Source organism: Calidris pugnax, unplaced genomic scaffold (assembly GCF_001431845.1).
Source record: "Calidris pugnax isolate Ruff unplaced genomic scaffold, ASM143184v1 scaffold103, whole genome shotgun sequence".
Lineage (NCBI taxonomy): Eukaryota > Metazoa > Chordata > Aves > Charadriiformes > Scolopacidae > Calidris > Calidris pugnax.
In genome coordinates this window covers 9,730,875-9,748,313 of record NW_015090990.1, presented here as the reverse complement: position 1 = coordinate 9,748,313, position 17,439 = coordinate 9,730,875, and the positions used below count along the sequence as shown (strand labels likewise).

General features: G+C 39.4%; 1 protein-coding gene across 1 annotated transcript in view; it reads left to right on the top strand.

The window, feature by feature from the left end:
• CHN1 (chimerin 1) overlaps nt 1–17,439 on the top strand; it is a 107,902-nt gene that overhangs the window by 49,576 nt on the left and 40,887 nt on the right. The window contains exon 6 of the mRNA XM_014954393.1: nt 1,020–1,308. Coding sequence (XP_014809879.1) covers nt 1,020–1,308 — 289 coding nt within the window. The remainder of the gene's footprint in view (nt 1–1,019; nt 1,309–17,439) is intronic.

Genomic DNA, 17,439 nt, shown 5'->3' with positions numbered 1-17,439 from the left:
TTTGGCAGATCTGACCTCACAAGGGTGCCCAATACGCTGAGCAGCCACCCTTGATGCTGTCTCACCGAGGAATCACACTGGAGTGAGCTGTGAAAGCAGCTTCTTGCCTCCATCTTCTCCACAGGAGAAGAACTTGGCTGTTGCCAACTGCAAACACTGGTGTGTTTTCACATGTTTAGATGGCTTTCAGGCAGAAAATTGTTGCAGATTAAAAGCAGAGTTTTTTAAAATATGCTAATATGCAGGTAAAATTGGCATACTTGCGGTTGCTAAGAGGCTGTATCGATCCTATTCCACCCCGACTGCATAATTGCTAGCATCAGATAGTTTGCGCGTTATATATCCTGTATATTACAAAGATTTGCTTGACGCTCAGGGCTTAACAAGCATAACACAGAAGGACTTTTGTACAAAGCTGGAAGAGTTAGTCCTTGGCCTTTGGCCAGGAATAAAGAATGCTTGCCCTTGTGCCATTTTGTCCTGTGCTGCTCCAGTTCTGGCAGCGGTTCTGCTTCAGTGTAATTGTTGGCACTGAAGCTCAGCTGAACCCTGAATGGCCTCTTCCTGCAAGCAAGCAGGGGCGCAGAGGTCTGAGACAGCATCAAAACTCCGTATTGATCAACTGTAATAGAGGACTCTATTATGAGAACTCTTCATATCAGAGCCAAGCAAATTGACTACGCCGAGGCAGTAGTAAAGTACTAAAAAAAGCCATAAAGAGTGTGAAGTAATTTTCAGTTTTTCCACGGGATAATGGAGGGGCTAAAAGAATAAGAGAACAAACAGCTCCTTCTGGGACAGTCACTGTTTTGGCTATCTATCTGCAGTTGTTGTTGATCTCTCCTTCCTATCTGTGCTAAGTAGTAGTTGAGTTTTTCATTCTCGTCTGGACCAGACGCAGAGCTTAGTCACAGCTTTAAGTGATAAAGTGTTTTTTATTGTTTGCAAAGGCTTGCTTACTCTTCTTTATTTTGCTTACCGTTCTTTAAAAAAAAAACTTTCCCATTTCATTGAGGCAGATTTGGAAGTCAAACCAGAAACTTCAGACTCTACTACGATGGAAAGCACTTTGTTGGGGAGAAACGTTTTGAGTCCATCCATGACCTGGTGACAGATGGATTGATTACTCTTTATATTGAAACGAAGGCAGCTGAATACATTGCCAAGATGACAATAAATCCAATTTATGAACACATAGGATATACAACTTTAAACAGAGAGCCAGCACACAAAAAACATATGCCAACCCTGAGAGATGAACATGATGGCAAAGAGTCTACAGGAGAGGATGAGGTAGCAGAAAAGAGGGTAAGCAATTGTTAACCCACACTCTTTTTTCTGTTAGACTTTTTATTTTGTACTTTTAACCCTCCCCCTCTACTATAAAGTGCTAAAGGTATCTGTAGATATTTAGTGTACATATTTATTTTCAGTATTGCATTAATAGTAATATTTAAACTGGTTATAGGGGTTTTTAATGGTAATTTTTGCATATTGCAAAATTCTGTGATTTGGACATTAGTTATTTATCATTGTGAGGTTCCTTTCTTCAGGTATCTTCACAGTTATGGATGTTCCCATTAAGCTACTCCTTTTTTTTTTTTTTTTTCAAAGGGGCTATGAAAATTTTATCTTAAAAATGTTTACAGTGTCTAAAACAACTGTCCTTTGGTCAAAAATTATATTTCTTAACATATTGAGCATTCCCCAAACAAATGCATTCCATAATCTATTCAGCAGTCTGCATACAATGACAGTAAAGTTGTCCACATTATAAATAAGCCTGTTCATTAAGATGATAAAATGTTAAAACATTTCACTTGGCTAAGTTCAGCCTGTCAGAAGCTGACAGAGCTATTTTTGGCCTCAGCCAGACTTAGGAAGAAGGATTGCTCTCTTCAGAGGGTTGCAGTATCAGCTGAGAACTAACTGCGTCCTGGATTATAAAAGGAAAACGAACAACAAAGAAATCTTAGAACCGGTGGAAATAGAAATATTAGAAGAGGTTGGAAATGTATCAGGCAGACAAAGCAGCTGCCTGAAACGTCATTTGTGTGACAGAGACTAAACTTAAAAAGACAGCATAATGTAAATTTCATCGTGTTAAACTATATACTTTGTTTACTGAAAAGATGACATATGAAAGACTTTTTAAATTGTATTTTTATGTATGTGTAGGTGTTAATGAATGTATAGTAATCTATATGCTCCCCATTTCACAAACTTCAGAATTATGTTAGGAGTATCTAATAGGCTTATAGTGCTTAGAAGAAATGCTAACCTTAATTGGGGTCATCTGTTGTCTTTCCAGTCAGAAGTATGTCTGTGACTTTAGTTTTTCTTGAGGTGGAGGAAAGGTCTCACTGACAATTTTCAACATACATGACTATTATAGTGAAACTAAGCTCCATACAGAGTCCGCAGAGAGAGGAAGCTCATAGCTTTGGTCCTTCAAATCCTTCTCTAGCAGTCTGTCATCCTGCACTGATTTTGCTGAGAGATGAAGCACCCGACTTAGCTTAAAGTATGAATCTTCACTGTTATCAGATCATTTTGACAAAAGAAATACTGCTGGGGATATTGATGCTAGCTGACCATGTTAAATATCCAATTTCTTGCCTGTTAGGTACCAGTAGTAGAGGGGTGAGTTATCAGTTACAGTTCCTGACAGCCACTGACTTGCAGTGTGCTGTTTCAAACGGATTTTTTTGCACGTTATCACAGAGAGTTCATTATAATGCAAAGCCTGGTTAAAAATCTTCTGTAAGAGTTCTGGAAGTCACCGCTTTGGATTTCTTTGGTAAAATTAACTCTTCCTGCATTTAGCATCTTTCAAATGACAGCAGAACTCTTTTGTGTCACAACATTTTTCAGACTGATGAAAAAGTTTTCACAGTAAAGGGATTTCAATGATTATTGTTGAAGAATGATGTTTTTTCCATAGATTATATCAGACTCATCAACAGGGTATGCCTATTGAAACATTTTTCATTAAATAGCTCAAGAAGTATTAAATATTTGTCAAATTGAAATTTTAGGTGAAAAACCTTTAGAGAGGCTAGTCATGTAATTGCAACATCCCATCCAGTTTGTAACTTACAAGCAATCAAAGTGGCTTCATCTGCAACATAGTTCAACAGCAGTGGTGTTTTCTCTTTATTTGTGCTGGAACCACGTTGACGTGGACATGGTGAGGTACAGAGACGTTACAGTATAGTTAAATGTGGAGATTTCAATTTAATTTTCAAGTCATTATCCAGTTGGGATTACTACCAGTGGCTGCACTGGGAAGGCACGGTGTGATCCTTTTTACTGTGGAGTGGTGCAGAGGTGACATCTTCGCTGCTTTTATACCTCTCAGGGCCTTTGCTGCAAGAGGGTGTCCTGAGTGTTGCTTCACCCAGCAAATCTCCAAGGGGAATAAAGCATTCAGCCCCATGACCAACACCTGATCCCAGTAGCAACCTCAGCATTTGGAACAAGCCCCAGCGCCCAGCTAAGGCTTGCCAAATCCTTTCTTCCTTCTCTGTAAGTCACAGGATGTGGGGAGCATGGGAAGGAGGAGAGATGTGGTAGTGGTCTTGCTGAATGTCTCATGGTGGGGGGTGGCTATGTGCAGTGCAGGAGCAGTGGTGGAGACCTCAGAGGGCTTTCCCAAGCATCTCCCACCACTATCTGTGGAACTTGACTACTTGCACACCCACTAAAGCTGTCACCTTGACAGCCTGGGAGAACTGTTTCAGGTTCAGTGAGGTGGACGTAACTGACTGGCTGGAGGACTCTGCAGGTGGGTGACTGAATCACATCCAGTAGTTAATTTAATAAAAAACCCACATTGAAATAATTATATATATATATATATATATATATATATATATACTTGTTTGACAAATAATTTGCATTTAAAGCATGAGTACGGGATGACAGGAAGTATTTCTCTGGCTTTTTTAAAAACCTACCCAGTATGAAAAGATAACACGCTAGCACAAGGAACACAGGAGAGGTTAAATCTCCACTCAAACACTTTAACAGAAGACCCAATCTTGTTGCTAGGTTATAAGGTTTCTTTGGTAAAATAATAATAGTACAATAAGGAAAATATACATATCCTCTACCAAATTGCTCAGAAGCCATTTTACCCTTTTTAAATACCCTCCTGCTTCGTATTGAAATTTACTTGAAAACATCAATTAATGATAACATAGTATTTACCTTATTATGAACCATTTAACCATGATACAAGGAGGATTTCTTATTGGACAGTTACAAATAGATCAAGTAGTTTTTCTTTCTCTTTGGTGGGAGGAATGGCAGAGTTGTCCAATTGTCCTGTATGTCCAATACAGAGAGAATATCACTGAATTGATATTGACAATTCCAACAAAGAATGCAAAGAAAATTGTCCAAAATCCAGAAGAAAAAAACACAACATTGTCTTATGATCCAAACAGCAAAATCTGTGTGTTGCAACATTAGCCCATTAACCCCATGGTGAGGATGAAAATTTCTGCAGGGTACCGCATTTGGCAATTAATACATCTTTATCGGTTTTATACTATAGCTACACGGCTTCTCCCTACACTGTATGCTTCCTGTTCCACAAAGAGAGGAAGAAGTCTGGATCTTGAACACGGATCATGCCGAGCCAAAACATATTCAAAGATTTGCAGGCTCTGACACTGTTCAGATCCAAATCTAAACTTTGTGCCTGCGACTGTTGCGGAATCTTGTGTGGGTGGTGAATGAAAGATAAATCAGGAGGAGACACACAGACTCAGGGCTGGGAACAGCCAGTGGGAATGTAGTTTCCCTTTATTCCATAAAGTCAAGTGGAGGAAATGGGCAGCCAGAGAACCCACCTCAAACTTGAGAATGAAATACTAATTAATCTAGCCTTGAATTTGGTGTGGGGCTGTAGAAGGGAACGCAACAGATTTGTTAGATGCTTCCCAGCATGCACTAGTAATACTTTATTTGTTCCCCACTCTTTCTAGCAATTAATTTATAGTAGAAGAATTCAGCATGTGTTGGGTGACTTGTCATATGCAATACATTTAAAAATGAGCCTTAGTAAAGGGGAAGGATTTAAAGACTGTAAAAGATGAAAAGATAAAAATTATGCATTCGTTAGATGAGGTTTGTAGGACACAAATCACAATACTCCTGAGTCCTGCAAGAGACCATATTGTGGTGTGATTTAAGATGCAGTTTTTAATAGGAAAAGCACGAGAAAATAATCCACTGCACAGCATGTGCTTCACTGATTATGGGAAGGAATCTGACTGCTCACCATATACAAGTATATATTAAAAATTAAAATTAAAATTCCTGGTTAATGATTTATTATTTTCATAACCTATGAAAGAATTAACAAATAGTCAGAGATAACTGGAGGAGTGAAAGTTGAAAATAGGAGAGTGCTTGTCATGCTTGAATGCCCTGAATAGATATTTTAGCTGCTGGGCTAAAAAGGTAATGCTGGGTTCCCAAAACAGTCTGCAGATTGTTCAGAACTCAATTGTGCAGCCGTCGTGGTCTGTGTGTTAAGAGAGGGCTAAGATTCAGTTGAAAGAGGGCTTCCCATGTGGATTCAGTCTGTATGGCCTACTGTGGAAGTGGAAATAATACCCAGTATCACAAGATTTACTATTCCTCCCGTGCCTTGAATACTGATGGATCTCTGTACATTCTCCACTCTTAAAGATAATTATGGCCTTGGAGCAGATGACTTGATTCAGTTAAATACCTTATAAAAATGGTAGCTCTCAAAATTAATAAATACCTAGATACATATATCAAAGTCTTTCTTGAAAGCCCTGCAAAACATGAATTTATTTTCGTTTTGACATGCTTTTGAGATATGAATGTAAGAAGTTGTATGACTGATTTAGTCAAGATTTAATATTTGTTATGAGAAAATTAAATAATCGGTTATGAGTTATCCTATCTTTCAGAATGAAATGCTGAAGTTAATGTTAGGATAGCAACTGAATCACATTTATTAATGTTTACTTTGGTGATAAGTGCTATTTCTTCAAGAAACTTCAGTGGCTGCATATCAATTAAAGACCCCTTCTAGACTGTACTATATTCAGTTCAATTCCTACAGGCAGAAAGAATTGAGAGAAGGTTTATGGCAGCAGTCACTCAACAAAAGCACTCTTTTGTTCTATTTTTAATGACCTTAGTGGTGATACCTTTTTTTCCCTCCATGGTGATGAAGGCTGATTTCTTGCAACCCTGTGCAAAGAGATCTGTAAATGTAAATCTATGTCATTTTAGTGGGAAACAGGCTTTTAAGCCGGTCTCTGAAGATAATCCAGATCACAAAGTTAATTGCAATCTCTGTGTACATTTCTAATGTATTCATAACAGCCTCCACATACAAAACCAAGGGTCATACTTTTGGGTGTTTGCAGAGGGACCAGTCTCACTTTCCAACCTTGAACTGACGCTGATATTTTCATTAATGATACTACTGCTTTTCTACTTTCGCTCTCAGTCAGATATGTTAGTAAGATCTGCTTTAAACCTTTTTTCATTAAAGCTTATTTTATCTTCAGTGAAAGGACATCAGAAAATGCAGCCAAGGGAGTTACAGTAGGCTGTCGTAGAAGCATAAGCCCCCTTAGCAAGGTCTGTGATGGAGGAAGACAGCTTTGAATAACACTGTTTGGAACCTTGTAATGCCAATTCTGAGACCGATAGGAACTAAAATGAAGACATGGTCTTAATAATTGGAAGGAAAGTATGCTTTGAGAGTGAAGTAGTCTTGATTCTGGAAGTTGTATATTTCCATTTACTCAAATTAGCTTAATTTTATTAGAAAAGGTGGGTGTTTAATGTATAAAACTCTAAACAAGCTGTACCTATAACAAGGGCAGCAACAAAGCAATAATATTTTTAAAAGTACAACTAAAAGATGTTTACCTTAAAGTACATTTAAACACGTAGGAGGCTGAGCACTAAAGAATCCTATGGGTTAACTTGAGGAGATTGTCAACTATTTTCTCACAAATGTTCCTTTCCAGTCCTTGCGCGGGTGTCCATGACAATCACTCTGTATGTTTAATGTAATTTATAAATAAAACATAACTCTGTGGAAGGCAAAAACTTCTATTTATTTCTTCTGGGTTTAGCCCATCTTTCAACAGGCTTCAAAGCACAACCAATTTTGTCAATACCAAGAAAGTTCCCAGCAGGATGAAAGACAAGCCTACTTCTTAGGTAGCTGCTGCGGTGCATCAGCAACATCATACTCTGCAGAGGTTGTCCCAGCCTCAGTCTTCTTCATCTTCCCTTTCTGTCCATTAGCATTTATGGTGGTAGGGATCTGGTGCCATATATGCCATTATATATGGCACATCCAGTTCAAACTAAGATTGCAAATGGCTCTGATGCCTTTTTATAAGGACATATGTTTTTAACTATACGTTTATTAAGACCTGAGAAAGGCAAACTAATCGCACGTGCTGTCCGGTGTGCAGGCTTCAGCACAAAGAGAATTCTTTTCTCTAGACTGCAGGGTGCTTTTTCTGCTCATAGTCACTGACAGTAACCTAAGCCCTTATTTATGTTCAGTGTGGCAGTAAAATTGATATACAAAAAAGATTATATAAACTGATTTTGTTTTAAGATTCAGAGCTTCCAAATGAAGCATAAACTTTGCTAATTTAATCCCCAGGTAACAGGATATCTAGTTTTTTCTGTTGCTGGTATCTTGTGTTTATAAAGGATACACTAGCAAGCCAGATTTAAGGGTTTCTCGCTGAACATGATCCCATAACTCTCCTGTTTTTCCCAGGCCAAATTCTTTGTTCTTCTCTCCTTGCCAGCTCTGGTCGGTGCTCAGCTGTGCTCTATTAGTTCCTGCAGGTTACAAATGGCATCCCAGCTGATTCCAGTTAGCCCTGTAGGGCCTCACCTGCCTGTCTCTGTGCCTCTAAAGCGTATTAATTAATGCTCACACAATAATGTGTGGGATTAATGTGAAATGAAAGTCACATGCTTGTGTTGGTAGCCTGATTGTAGAATGCTGTTCTAGTGTTACAAGGTTCAAAACAAGTAAGTCTCCACAAACTTCAGGTGGTGGGGGGTGGCTTAGGTCAGGTTGCATTTCAAATGCACAGTGCACCTCCCATCAGGATGCTATTTCTGTAGACAGGTTTCCCCCGTTTTGTAGGTAAGCACAGTTGAGGACCAGCATCCTGCTTCAGCCTTTTGCCATGGGTACAAGTCACTGACTGCTCGCTGAGATGACTTTTCACGTTACTTTCTGCTTTTTCCCGTAAGTGTGGCTCTTCTATGATCTGTCATGTGAGATGAGTACACAAAGATAGTCTTCTGAAAGGCTGGTGTCTTAATTATACCGAGACAGGCAGCTGCTGTGTGAAATCAGGGGAGTCTGGTCTATTGGACTCACAGACCAGCAAAAGCGTGGGGAGTAATTACCCTGAGCGTATGCCCTGTGCCTGATCGAGCCTTTGTGAAATCAATAGTGTACATAACTATTAAAAAGGCTATAAAGCAGTACAGTTGCTGTGCAATTAAATCTGAAGAATACTGGTTGTGTTGTTACTGATAAAATGAAACCATTAGCAATGAATAAGCTATTATTCTTTTCCTGTGTTTCTTAGTATTGTGAGGTGAGTCAGCGTGAAGCCCTCACCAGCAGTTCTTTCCAGAATTTCCAATGCTTGGAGATTTGGATCTGGTTATATTTTTAACACCCTTCAAAAAGTATACCATGTAATGTTAGCTCCTCTTATGTGTACTGGCAGAGGTTTCCCTCCTTTTTAACTGGGTTAGGCTAGCACAAGGATGACAGGGAGGGAAGAAGGAATCTCCCTTAGCTCTCAAAGAGCCAAAGAGGGTAGCTTTCTTTGGGCACTCTTCAGAGGGAGAGAGATTTTTTCGCATCCTGGTGGACCTTAGTAGGTGGGACAGAAATACAGAGGTCCAGCTCAACTCCTGATGAGCAATGGAGAACTGTCATGGCTTCAGTCCTAACACACTATAGGAGTTTGCTCCTTACCTTCCCTACAGGCTTTATACTTAGGGTTTCCAAAAAGGCTGCCTAGATGTATAGTGGGGAAGCATTGTAGCTATATATAAGGAAAATATAAAGTTTTTCCTTTGATTTTTTTTTTAAACTGTGGTTTCTATTGACTTTTTGTGCCTTCTCACAACTGAACAATCTGCAGTGGCCGCAGAAAGGAAAAGGTAGGTCTTTTTCAGAGCGGTCTCTAAAGCAAGGCATGTGGTTGTCATTTATTGCTTATGCAAAGAACTTCCCGGACGGTGAGGGACTGCGGTGGGTTGCTAGCTGGCAGCTCCCTCGTTTGTTGTTCTCTTTCCTTAGCTGTGTGAGTTTTGGGTTTTTTTGTTTTTTTTTTTTTAACTCCTCCTCCCATCTGGCATCTCCTAATTATTTTCTATTACTAATCACTTCTGCAGGAAACAGGCTGGACTGTTGAATTAAGAGCCCTGTAAAAGGATAATTTTGTTATTTACAAGTTTCTTACCTCACTTAGACTTTATAACGTGACACTGTATAGCTGGTGATAATCACCTTGGGCTACGATTGTGTCTAATCTCATAAACTAGGCAGGGTCAGGTCTGGTCAGTAGTTGAACATGAGAGGCCCAAGGACAAACCAGGGCTGCAGGAAGCAGGGTCGGTAGCACCTTTGGCTGTGAACTAATATCCGATGTCTTTTGTTTTATACCCTCTGCAGCTCTGTAGCCTGCGTAAATATGTGCTAAGAGTCTGACTACTAGGAATTTTCTCCACTAACCTCTATCATTATTCAGATAAGCTCTTCCTTCTACTTACTGTTTGTGGGGAGGGGGCAGATTTAGATGGGGGGGAGAAGAGCATTTTCCATTGGTCACAGCTTATGTGCTCACAAGTACAAATAAATACATGTCATTTGGCTTCTGTACAGAGACAGAAAGGACATGGAGCTGTGGCAGTCTGGTGTGTTGCCCCCTGTTCAGTTAGAGAATCCCTTGATAGGCAGGCACATCTGCTTCACTAATAATTGCCCATTCATAAGTGGTTACCAAACCCTTAAGACCTGAAGAGTGAAATGCTTGTTTTAGAAGTGGTAGCAGAAAGAGTGGTAGTTAGAGGTGCCTAAATGAAGTATTAGACTGTGAAAGAAAAAAAGAACAACCATTTATCGTGGGGTTAATGCTGCAGAAGTGGATCTGTTCTAGCCCTTGTTTTTTCCTTTTAATCTTTCACAAGAAAAAAGATATTTTCAGATAAAACTTCTCATGCTTAGTTTTAGTCTCCAGCTGAATGTTTTTCTTTTCTGAATTTGAACGAAGGAGAGCAGTTTTGTTACTAAGCTCAATAAACTGCTTGCTCTTATTACTTCAAACCTGTCACACTCATCATCAGTGAAGACAGCAACTCTTGACAGTTTTGCAAAGTCTTCCTTTGATCATTAACTTTTAGAACATTAAACTTTTCCATATTTAACCTTTTTTCTGCATGGCATCAGCAGTTAGAAACAGTATCGCTTCTGGCATTTACTGTTCTTACAGTCCTAATGTTTAAGCAAGGTGAGAATCATCACGCTGAAAATTCTGATTCTCAGTTGATGAACAGTTGTTGCTCTAATCCTCATCATCTTAGTATTGATATTCCTCACATCCACACAACTTCTAAGGTAACTACAGGATGATGAGTTTCTAATAGTGAAGTTCATAGTATAATGCTCTTAGACTGTATTGCTTTTTAGTGGGGATTATTACTGCATTTGGTTAGAGCTTAAGCAGTTTGAAATAGTTTGCCTAAGGAACATTAGAGCTAGTACCACAAAGTATAATGTCCTCTATTAAACCTTATTCATATGTGTATGTGATTTAGTAAATTTTTTTTTTATGATTTCCAATTTGTGGATTAGATTAGTAGCACTTAGAGGCAACCAGCTTCCCCCCTTCCTAAGAAGAGTGGAGGAATACCATGAAAATAGGAAAGGCTGTATTCCCAATTTCCATTTTTGCATGCAATGGTGAAATATCTTAAAAGCTCTATGCTTTATATCATGTATCAAATAGTTTATTGGTTGAAGATTTCTGATGATTTTACATTGCTGGAAATGTCTTGAAGCGTTTACCGAGTTAATGACAGTGAATTTGCATTCAGGCATTTCTGTGAATTGGCTGATGATTAGAGTAATGATGTGTTTAATACGAATGCACAAAAATTGCAGAAAGTATTGCGTGTTGTTACCTCTCACAGAATTTGAAGTGCTCAGTCTCTTAAGTGACAGCTTCTCATTCACTCCAGCCTCCAAATCCTTGCTAGCGTTTGTCGCAGCGCTGCAGCCTGGTGCCTGGAAGCTGCCAATCACCTTCCTCACACACTGGAGTTCGCAAGGCAGACTCCCTGCTCAGCAAGTTGATAATGCTGGGAGCTTACAGGATAATATTTTTTTTTATGGGCCTTATGGGTTAATTCTCTTGGGCTATTTTTATTGTTGAAAATCCAAACAACCTCAGCATTAGAAATCTTGAGCAGTGTCACCTAAAGTGCTAGTTGATGGTGGCAGTACGAATGAAAAATTGCCCTGTAAGATGAGATGAAAAACGTGACTAAGAAAAAAGCAGTTGTGCTGGATTAACATTTTGTTCATTGCCAATAACTTTAAGAAATGGAACCATACCTCAGACTTAGTCTTTCAGCTTTGATGTGCCCTAAACTCAAATAAGAGCTTCTGTTCAAAGATCATATGCCTCTGAAATCCCAAATGCTAGATCTTTCAGTTACTGATTGGGACCCAGAACTAGTGTATTTCAACTGAAAATAGATATCAACTAAATATTACATTGCAAGAAACTACAGAATTGCTGGGAAAAACAAAAAACAAAACAAAAGAAAAACCAACCCAAATTCCCTCCAGTGTACCAGAAGTTGTATAACTTGTCCACATGCCCATGCCTGCCTCTCCCCAAAAAGGTAAAAAATCTGCATAGCCCAAATTTATGATGAGGAGCTGCATTGTCATCCCCATTTTGAATCATTCAAAATTATTCTGCTTTCAAATGAAGATGTTATTTAAATTTGTTTCAAAGATGCAGGGTTTGACCATTTGAGACAATGGTTTCTTGAGTGGCCATCTCAAGTAAGAATTTTTAAGAGTTATAGCTTTCTCTAGGGAAATGAGTTGCTTCCTACTCTTACATGAAAATTTTCATGGCAGAGGCATTTTAAAATGTTAATTAAGAAACTAGGAGGGAATAAATAGGGAAGATGAAACATATATGGAAAAGGAGAAATGAGAAAATGGGAACACTGGTCAACAGCATGTAAAATGAACCTTTTTTGAGAATGTTATCAGGGATTAGAAGATTTTATAGGTGGCAATAAACTGATAATTTGACTCTGGGAGCAGAGTATAATGCCACTCTGCTTTCATTCATTGCATGTTTGAAATCAGTCCTGATTTAAATAGAGGATTTATGCAAGGATAGTGGGAGAGTACATGAGAGACTCATTTGAAGGATGATCAACCGACTTAATTAGGTAGATTCAGAAAATTGCATTGTATAAGATGAATGTAGACCTTGACCCCCAGCGCCGGTGCAGCTATGCCCATGGACACACATGCACCTAGAAAACTGGTAATCGGGGTCTGCAAGAAGTGCTGATAGACCGTGATGACTGATTACACACATTTTGTAATTTTTCTGCAGAGAGGTGTTCCATAAGCAGGTATTCGCCATTATAAATTTTGCAAGAATGTCCATGTCACAACCCTAGTATTCCTTCAGGTTAAAAATTGTTTTCTCCTTGATTCGTGGAGCTGAATTAAGTGATAATTAATGAAGAATTAGGAGACTTAGCACTCTTAGTCTTATTTACGCTAAATAAGTATGATTATGGACTGGAAGTGTGTTGAAGAAAGAAACTGTGGCAGCACATGTATCATAGCAACATAGCTTATTCAGGAAGAAGTGGATGGATTCAAAATAGAGGATGTGCCAAAGGAGCAGGTGTAGTCTGAAATACAAAGAGTATTTAGAAATTAATGAGGTGCAGTTTTCAATTATATCATACATTGAATTACTCTAAATTGAATTACTGTGTAGAACAAAAAAGGCTAATATTAGATGTATTTGACTGCCAGACAAGACTAATGTGAAATAAAGATTATACATCAGGTAAGAAAATATTAATGAGACATAAAAATAAATTTCCATACTGCTTGCCCATGTTATAACAGTAGCAAAATCTCCTATTCCATGAGGAATAAGTTAAAAAAACCCTAATAAATATAATAATAGAAAGACTTCGTGGATTACATGATTGTCACTATCCCATAGCATATACATTTTGAACTACAGAAAGATATAGAGGCTCATTGTAAAAACTACTTTTATCAATATGATTCTTAAGTAGATAAAAGAAGTGTAATTTATTTATTTCATGAAGTTTGCCCACTTCCTTGCTAGGATACAGATAAGGTTCCTCATCAAAGGCTATTGGTAAGCTTTTTGATGTGCCTTCTCTCTCTTTTTTTAAATTATTTTTATATTTCCTTTTATTTGAGGAAAATTCTTATAACTGTGGGTCAGATGAGAAACAGACTATCACTAGTCTCTGGTGGTTTCAGATTAGTCCAACAGCATGTTTTCTCATATGATGCTTAAATGTAGTATATTAGTAAGAAAGAGCATTTGCCAAGAGAGTAACATTGGTGCAGCTGCCAGCTTGCATTACATTTTGACTGTTATCACTCCTTTAGTGCACATTGTCTTGTGACATTTATAAATGATTTTTAAGGTCTGTTTGGAATACAGCCTGCCTTGATGTGTCACAAGTCAAGAGGCTTTTGCTGGAGTGGCTCCTCGCTGCAGTGAAGGTCAGAGCGCCAGCAAGGAGACATGCTACGGATCAGGGAAGGGAAGAGAAGGCCATGCTGTTAGTTGAGATACAAAATGCTGACTAAATGGGAGCGAGATGGAGAAGCTGCTGAGGAGCAGCCTCTGCGTGTTGCTGGCCAGCGTGAGAGCTGCTCCCTTAGGCAGAGCTCCTTGCTCAATCAACTCCTTGTAGCTGCAGGACAGACCTCTCTAGCCCTGGTTTAGCAACGCGTAACGGTGTAATATTTAACAAACTACGTGAGGAGTCCTCCCAGTCTCTCTGCTTCTGCCTTTCCCGGGAAGAGGAGTACCTGGCACTGGCGGCTGCTTTAACTCACGGTTTAGCTTACCACCTCCATGGCCCAGGCTCCTGGCAGGAGGAGAGGAAGGTAGGATGGACCAGAACCAAAGCTATGAAGGATGGAAGGGTGGATGGAAAGGACTGACAGCAAAGCTGTAAAGGACAGGCTTTGTCTGAAGGATTTACTGGAGACAAATTCTGGTGTTCTGTGATGCTGCTCTCCTTCCTCATGAACTGTCTTGCACCCTTTCCCTGGGGAACAGAGATGCTGCCAGCCCCCTGAGGCAGGGAGGTGGTATCTCTTGTGCTCTACCAGCTCTTGCTCCCCTTCTGTGCTTACTAACTTTGGCTGGGTTGACCCTCTTTAGAATGGGGTTGTGGTAATGAGCTGCTGCAACGCAAGGAGACAATTGCTGAGGCTGATACCTCAGCTTGAACTCATGGTCACGGGGAACTGCCTTCCTCAATGCAGTCAGAGTTAGGAGTGAAAAGAAGGTTGTTTCTTAGCTTTCTGCATAGCTTTTATCATGGTATTTGATTGGCATATCCTGCTTTAGTGTCACACAGCTTGGTAGCAGCTCTGCTTTTGTCGAGCAGTCCCTTGCGAGCAGGCTGGTAGCCTCTGTTTTTAAGGGAAGGGCTGGAGCAGTTGGTTATTTTATTACCTGGGGCTATAGGGATGTCCTGTGTCGGTGTCTGTAAGGAAGAGACCTGTGGCTTTGGCTGGTTCAGGACCAAACCAGGATAAGGCAGGAACCCTGGGAGGGCAGTGGGACTGTGCTGTCTTGCCTAGAATATGACACTGTGAGGAGGCGTATTATTTTTTATACAGCATAAACAAAGTTATAGCTATTACTTGTAAAACCCAGCTTAGCACCATTACTGGTTGCAACATCTGCATCCCTGCTGGTGTGAGTTCTTATGTGCCCAGATGCACCCGTGGTGGTATCTGCACCTATGGAGTGTGAAGGAAGTCCCCAGAATTACCTCCCCTCCTTGAGTGGGCACAGCAGGCCAGTTGCTGACATTGCTAAAAGCTAAGGCGCTTGATGTTAGCAAAGTCTTCCAGAACAAAAGCAGAGCTTCCTACTGCAGGTACTGCACAATTTTTGTTTTATTTTGCCATGGCTATGTCTGTGGTTATATACCAAAACAGCCCTCTCCCTCAGAAAAGCAATGTGGTGTTTGCCACTGAAAAGTGCCTTGCTTTGGTGCCTGTGTCCAGAACTGCAAATGTTAATTGTTTTTGTCTTGTCAGTTATTGAAAGAGAGGAATAGTGACAGTGGATGCTTGTCACCAGTGTGCAGCTTCGACTTGTCATTTCCAAAGGCTCATATTGGTAACTGCCAGGAGCAAATCTACAACCCGTCATGCCACTGGGAACAAACTAAGCCAGCTGACCTAGATCCGAGTCAGCTGCGGGGACTGGTAGGTTATAAGAGTAAAGCCACAGAAAAACAGCTTTTCTGTTGGCTTCCCCTAAGATCTCTCTGCTTTTTTATGTGTATGCTCCCTTGTTAATGAAAACAAGGGTACTTCAGGGTATTTCTGGTAAGTACATCAGTGCGAACATAAAATCTTCCCAAATAATGATAGTATACACTCTAATTGTATTGCACAATACAGTACCAAAGGAACTCACTTTTCATGCAGTAATTTGTAGTAGTAATATTGGGCAACACTTTTCCATTGGTTTAGATTATGTATTTTTTTTAATTTAAGTCACCAATCATACTTTAAACCAACCCAACACTTTGGCTGAATTTGTTTAATTAAGGTTTTAATTAAAAAAAAAATTTAAAACCCCTTCTTTTTAAATTCTAGATATAAAAATATTCATTGCCTGTTGTGGAAATCACACTTTTATCAGAAATAAAAATTCAAAAATATAAATAGCCATTTCTTTAGCTTTTGCAGTATTTCACTGGGGGAGGTGGGAAGGTCTGATTTAATTAGAAGCCAGTCCATTTGGAAAATTTTGTTATAAAAAATAGATCTTTTCTCAGCAGTAAGTTTTCATCATTCAACCATGTCTTAAACCCCAAGTCCCCTGTGGGTAACTGCGGACTCAAAGCGGGGTTGTGTGTTGCCTGAGGATCCCAGTATACTTTGAGGATTGTGTGAGCCCAATGTTGTCCAAGTGCCAGGTAAATGTGGCTGTGTTGGAATGGCAGCAAGAGAAGTCTTACCCTGGTGGCTGAGACTGCGTAATGGTCCTTCCCATCCAGCTCCTGAAATGTCAGCTTTCAGGTTGAACTTTTCTTTGAACAGCATTCCTACTCTCCGCTCACATCGTCCATCTGTGGGCAGAGGCTCTGCCTGGCATCAGCACGTCTACAAGTGAAGAAAATTAAATAAAAACAGCTTATCACCAATTTTATATAAAAAGTAAAATTTTGGGCTCCCCTCCCCCCCCTTGGAACAATTCTGTGAAAGATATGACTGGGAAAATTATATTTAGCATGGAACAAGCCTCCACCAAGAACTGCATTGAGGAAACTGGGCTCAGTTTCACAATTTGACTGATTAGCTTTTGAAAATCATGTACTGAGCCCATAAAATACTCTCATAAAGTGTTCAGGCAAGGAAGGATTTTTCTGAGCCTATACATTTGGCTAAGTTAGCTATATAGTGAAACAGAACATGACAAAATATACAGTGGCTAACCACAGAGCAACCCAAATATCTTGTTTCTTGAGATATGTACAATAGGGCACCATCTTTGATTTTTTTAAAAATACGTGCAATACAACTGCTGGTTATTATTATTATTAAAATACATTCCTTAGAGGGAAGGGATCATAAGTCTGAAACAATAAAGGCATATTTGGTCATAACAACATGAAAATACCATATGAGAATGAAAAGCCTGCAGTGCATTCCTGAGACTGAGGAAAATATGATATTGTGTTTGAAAGAGGAGGCAGGTGGTCATGAAACTAAACACTCCATCGTTTGGAAATGTACATGGTCTTCAGCAGGTTTGATCAAGTCTAATCTTGACATTTTAGGACTTGTTGAGTTTAACCTGACTCTTGAATTTTCTGTTTTATTGGGGTTTTTGTCTGAAGTGATTTTGGTTTATTACTCAACAAACGTGAAATGCCTTTTCAGAAAGATAATTTGTCCGACGTTGACTGAATTGTGTGACTGCATGAAACTTACATAATATGTCTTTCAGAGAGTGACTAATTGGAATTTACTGCAAAGCCATGGAAGACTTTAAAATCAATTCTGTGGAGTCTTCATAATAAGACTTA